The sequence below is a fragment of the Acipenser ruthenus genome, chromosome 5 (assembly GCF_902713425.1).
Source record: "Acipenser ruthenus chromosome 5, fAciRut3.2 maternal haplotype, whole genome shotgun sequence".
NCBI classification, from domain to species: domain Eukaryota; kingdom Metazoa; phylum Chordata; class Actinopteri; order Acipenseriformes; family Acipenseridae; genus Acipenser; species Acipenser ruthenus.
The window spans coordinates 73,160,729-73,166,728 of NC_081193.1; the positions used below are offsets into that span (position 1 = coordinate 73,160,729).

General features: G+C 38.0%; 1 protein-coding gene across 2 annotated transcripts; it reads right to left on the reverse strand.

The window, feature by feature from the left end:
• Positions 1-2,977: 2,977 nt before the first annotated feature.
• LOC117402620 (ubiquitin-ribosomal protein eS31 fusion protein) lies at positions 2,978-5,575 on the reverse strand. Of its 2 annotated transcripts, none has more exons than XM_034003953.3 (6): positions 5,460-5,575; positions 5,274-5,338; positions 4,413-4,467; positions 4,080-4,165; positions 3,474-3,605; positions 2,978-3,166 (listed from the first exon to the last, which is right to left on the reverse strand). In XM_034003953.3, the coding sequence occupies exons 2-6, from the start codon at positions 5,319-5,321 to the stop codon at positions 3,017-3,019; spliced, it is 471 nt and encodes a 156-aa protein (XP_033859844.1). In that variant the 5' UTR covers positions 5,322-5,338; positions 5,460-5,575; the 3' UTR covers positions 2,978-3,016. The 2 variants fall into 2 exon arrangements, with proteins under 2 accessions (XP_033859844.1, XP_033859845.1); XM_034003954.3 differs by having other exon boundaries at positions 5,467-5,535.
• Between the last annotated feature and the right edge of the window lie 425 nt (positions 5,576-6,000).

Consider the following 6,000-nt stretch of genomic DNA (forward strand, 5'->3'; position numbering starts at 1 on the left):
TTTTATGAACGGTATGTTAATGATAAACCTGGTCAATAGTGTTGATGTACATTACACGTATACTATAACTTTAAGACATAGCGTCATGATCTGATGAGAATCTGCAAAACAAAGATGAATACGGACTTGCATGCGACAGATGGTAATATTTTTACTAAACTGTTACTTAATCAGCCCAGTAAACGACAGTGGGATCTAAATATGGTCACTGTTTAAATATTACAAATAAGAATGAAACTGCCATTTTAGTTCAAACAAATCCACCATCTTGTATTAAATCAAATGAATAGTCTGCATGGGTTCTGGAATACTTAAGTTCCAATGTTTTGCAATGTTTTGCATCATCTTGCCCTGTTGTCCACTGATCAGAACCTTTTTTTTTTTTTTTTTACTAAAGCTGAGGGAACATGAAGCCACTTTTTCAGTGGCTTTAAACCTGGTTCCAAGTGACCAGTAGACCTAGTTTGAGGTAACCTTGCTGTATCAAACCCCAAGTCTCCCCAGGGGTTAGTTTTTAAAAAAAAATTGTAATCTGGATAACAGGGATCTGTATTTTGTAATCCTATATTTTGTGATACAAAAATGGATTTCGTAATCATAATTACTTGTAATCTGGATAAATGTAATCCAGCAGTGCAATTTGTAAACTGGGTTGCTTTTCTGCAAAGGAGAATCCACCCTTACCAATACGTCATCAGCAAGCGCATGAAAGCTCTGTGTGTTATTCTTTCATGTTGTTTTAGTTCTGTGGGGTGAGTGGTCGGGTTGGACAGGCTGGGCTCTCTCCCCCAGCGCAGTCATCCTCTGGGGACGGGCCGTGTCTCAGCTGCTGATTTTCATTAAATTCAATATTTGGGGGATAGGTGGCAGGGCGTCAATGTGGAGCGTGTTAATTATTTATTATTATTCATTCATGGTTTGGCAGCCTGGTCTTTTCAGTGGGAGGTGGCCACAGCCACTTCCTATCTGCGGCACTAGGATGCATGTAACCGTTCATGTTTTTCCAGCCGGCCTCACACAGGTAGCCGTCGGGCACCCACGGACGAGGCCTCCGGACAAATGTATCTTTCACTCTGGCCCTGAGCGCCCTTCACAGCTCATAAATCATTTGCAATTGCAATCATCATCATTCATTCATAGCGGATTCTCCCTGCTGAAAAAAAGTAATCTTGATCACAAAATATAGGATTACAATATCCGGATCACTGTTATCCAGATTAAAAGTTTTAAAAAAACGTACCCCTGGTGTGCCGTGCAGTGGACTAAAACAAGTTCCAAGCCACAAAGTGGCTCTGTGTTTCCTCAGCTGAATGTTTTAGTAGAACACAATCAATCAGGCAAAGCATGTGGAAAAAGATCCAGACATTTAGCATGAAGCAAGCACCGCTCATTTCAATCACTGATTTTCACTTTCAGTAATAGCTATGCAAACAGATATATGAAATTGGTTTTCTAAGAGAATGCAGTAGGTAAGCGTAACGTACCAGTATACAAACACGGGTAGTAAAAAAAGAAATATGAATGTCATGCCATCGTGGGGTTGAGATCAGATTTCCACAGTAAAGGACCAGACTGTTGTTGTCAGTGGCTGGCTGCAGGGTGAACAAGGGACAGCTCAAGAGAAAGATGAAGTTTAAACTAATCCGCAGTGGAGACATCATTTGGAAAGGCAAGTTAAACAGCCTGCAGTTGAGACGGTGGGTGTCTTCAGAAAGGAAAGAGTTAAGAAATTTCACAATAGTACATTACAAAGGGGTTCTATGCCATTGCTTAGTTGAATACATCTGGCATTTGTATTACAATAGAAAAAGTCATGCTGGTCCACATATGAGAAATACAAGAATGTTTTTTTTTGTTTTGTTTTTTTGGTGATTACATATTTGTAGTATTTATTTAAGTACATCCAGAAATAGACATTTCTATTACTGGTACAATTTGAATGAACGTATTGGTATTTGAGACACATACCTTGTAAGATCAACTATTCCAATGTGTAACATTAAGGGTGCAGCACTGTGTTAGGGGGAGCACTCTACTACAGTATCTAACGTTCCCTCAAGGTTCTCTGATGACCCTGAAATGCCTCAAGTATGATGTGCAGACCGTAAAGACTGGAATGGAGTGTGGCCTCAGCATGGATAAGTACATTGACGGATAAGGACACTGACAGGAGATGAAGTTGTGTGCTATGAAGACAGAAAAACAGCAGATCTGCTGGGAACCAACCTTAGGATTGGATCACAAGTAAAACATGATGGACCTCCAATTGTTAACACATTTTTTATTGAAAAAAAAACAAAAAACACCACCAGTAACAATTATAAAATGAACAAAACCAATTCTATTCCTCAATACAGTATAGAGATGTGTATTGTGGTTTGGAACGTTATTGGGTGCATTTGTCCTTACTGATAAAACTGCTGTTTGGAGTGAAGAAAATCAAAAGTGTTTTCTTTAATTATGGCATTTATATGAAAATTGTGCAACTTTTAAATGTTCTTTATAGATATCTGCATATCAGATAGGAAGCCCATCCAGATAAACTAGTAGAGTATCTTAATAAAAGATAATATTCTAAATTTGCAGCTTTCTATTCTTGGGCTTCACAAGAGCCAACATTTGAACTTCCCCAAGGACCATATCAGGGGGGTGTAAAATACCTTTCCAGTAAATTCTTTGAGGCACTACCTCACCCCATTTTAGGAGTACAGTTAAGGTTACTAATGAATGGCAATATAAATTGATCTAGTCTAAATCACTATTACAGGACTACCCAATACTCTACTGTGCTTATGGTTCTGGTCAAACTGCCAAACATGCCAGTAAAATGGTAAGTGGCCCTGAAATGTTCAATGGCACTTGCAGCCATGACATGTCTGGATGGATACCAAGACTCATTTACTCTGCATCAACTAATTTCACTTAATGTTAAAAGAGCCAGCTTGTGTTGTGGAATAAAGGAGGCATGGCAAAAGGATTGTTCGAGAATCTTTCTTTATTAAATTAGATGTCCATTTTACTTGTCTTCAGGCTTGTTGAAGCAGTAAGTCAGACAGCACTTTCCACAGTAGTGTCTGTCAAAGTGGCTGGCCATGAAGACCCCAGCACCGCATTCATCAGCAGGGCACTCACGACGCAGGCGGTGGATTTTGCCATTTTCATCAACCTACAGAGCAGGAAAAACAGAACAAATCAGCTTCTGCTTGGTGTACTCAAGTACACATGCTAGAACCGGCAGAGTCCAAAATATTTAGTAACAGGTTAAAAATATTTACATGGAGTTACTCAAATTCTAGTTGATTCAACATTGGCAGCATGTTGACATATTTTACTATTTACCAGCATTGGATATCAATGTAATGCAATCAAGACTAACATCAAGTTTCATTAATGCCATCCTACATCCTAAGATTCTCCCCACAACATATTCCACTCTATATACCACTTATTCAAGGAAATTCAGAATTACTCACCTTGTAGTACTTGAGCACAGCAAGCTTGACCTTCTTTCTCTTATGCTTGTTCTTTTTGGGTGTGGTGTAAGACTTCTTCTTTCTCTTCTTGGCACCACCACGGAGTCTCAGCACAAGGTGGAGTGTGGACTCCTGCAGACAAGATCACAAACATGGTGTAGTTCAACAACTAAAAGTTAATCATGTTAAACCTGTTCCAGAAGGTACATCCAATTTCAACTGGATGACAGTAAACCATCCATGTTAATCAGCATCTAAGCTTTCATTTTAAATGAACAATTTGTAACCTCTTATTGGAGATGCACTTTAGTAAAATATGACTACTAGCCTTCAATGCTACGTTAATTGTGCTGCTCAAGCCAAATTATAACAATGCATCTATATTTATCAGAGCAGAATGCTTGCATCCTTCAAATTTAAAATCAAACAATTATTATATTGGCAAGACTGAATAGTGTCCTTAAAAAGACATATGTAAAATGTTCAACTTAACATGCCTAAACAGCAACACACCTTTATCATTACATGGTATACCCTCATGAATATATGGAGGATCTATGTTTCTGGCACTCAGATACCTACTTAACTGAAATAATAAAGACACACCTTCTGAATGTTGTAGTCAGACAGAGTGCGCCCATCTTCCAGCTGTTTGCCGGCAAAGATCAATCTCTGCTGATCAGGGGGGATGCCTGCAAAAGTAAAAAAAAGTTTATTTTAAAATAGTTACAGCAAATATACATTCCCTAGCCTACTAATTACAGCAGGGTTAACAATTGCCTTTTACAAATGACTAGTATAACTTGCATATTGTATATTCTTACTGTATTTTAGTGTATCGTGTAATATTTAAGTAATTAAGATTAAAAGTATTCCTTTCCAAAAACAACAAAACTAATCATATCAATACAGTTAACAAAACCTTATCAATTCACTTACCTTCTTTGTCTTGAATTTTGGCCTTGACATTTTCGATTGTATCAGAAGGCTCAACCTAACAGTGAGAAATTAAAATTACTGGGCGTTAAGAGACGCAGTTTAATTGTACAATCGTCGTCATTAAAATTCACTACCCTTGACATCAAACCACTAACTAAAACCACGATATATCTATCTATCTATATATATATATATATATATATATTAATCACAGTGTAAAATCATTCAACTTCCGAAACAGCATGAACTTCATTAAACGATGGAGTATTTTTTTTTATTTTATTTTTTTTTAAAGCGGTGTATTTTAGGGTTAGGGTTGCACACATGGGCTGGTAATACTCAACACATGCTTCAATGTGCTGCGGCTTGTCACATCTCTGGGCCCTACACACATTGTTCTTAATGTAATGTTTTTTTTAATTTTTTTTTAAACCATGTATTTCACTCATTCCCCTTCATAGGCCTACTTATTAAAAACCGAATGAAACAGCACTGCAACTTAGCTACATTTAATTACAGCGTGAATTTAAACTCTCACATCACGTATAACGAAAGAAAACAACACTTTTGCGATTTTACTTTATAACGGTGGTGAAAAAACCAAGCCCGTGTTTGTTTTGCACGTGTTTAATTCTAGAATGGATTATTACACCACAAGCGTGTGAGGAAGTGCGTTTTAAAATCGCTCCACACGAACACTCAACAAATCATTAAACGCGGTTAAACACCATAAGCAGTCTAAATTAATGTTGCTCTAGATATGGTGTACAGTATACACTGCCTGTAACTGTCCTCGTCTCAATGGATGCACACGCTTTCACTTAGTTTCCAGACATTGACTTAGCCGGGGAGTTAACCCACCTCAAGGGTTATAGTCTTTCCCGTCAGTGTTTTCACAAAGATCTGCATCTTGAAACAGAGTCCACCTGCACACAGGGAAATAACGTGTCACTTTTTCACTTTACAAACACATACTGCAAACAAAAAGGGCTCAATGTGTATTTATTTGCACAAAAACCGTATTTGAATCCAGGAGCACAAACTCACCACTAACCTCCAGCTAATGGCGGATCATGAGAAGAGGGCTTTTAGTTTGTGACACGGGGTTTTCTTGCAGTCGGGGCAGGGGGAGGTTGGCTAGCGTACTGCCGGAATGAAAATACAAACTTTTGATCCTCGTTACCGACAAAATATTATTTCTGTGTTGTTTTTTTAACCTTTTGTGCGTAATTCGTTATAATTCAACAATAGCAATCCGAATTACGTCAATTTAAGAATTTCAGAAAACACTTCTGTTGCTTTATGGGAGTTGTAGTTATGTCAGTCATCATGAGCAAACGAAACAAGCCCAGAAAGGCCTAATCTATTTTTTTGGCAAAGAACTTCTTTCGATTCGATGTAGTCTATCCAAATTCGCAATGCTTTTATTATAGTACTCTTGCAAAAATTAAAAGTTCGATATCATTCTTTGTTCACCAGGGAACACGAGTGAACTACAACCCCCAGAAATCATTGCTCACCAGGGTTTCTTCAGCAACCTTCTCGGGTACCACAAGCATAGCTGATTGATAGGGGTTAGCAAACAGAA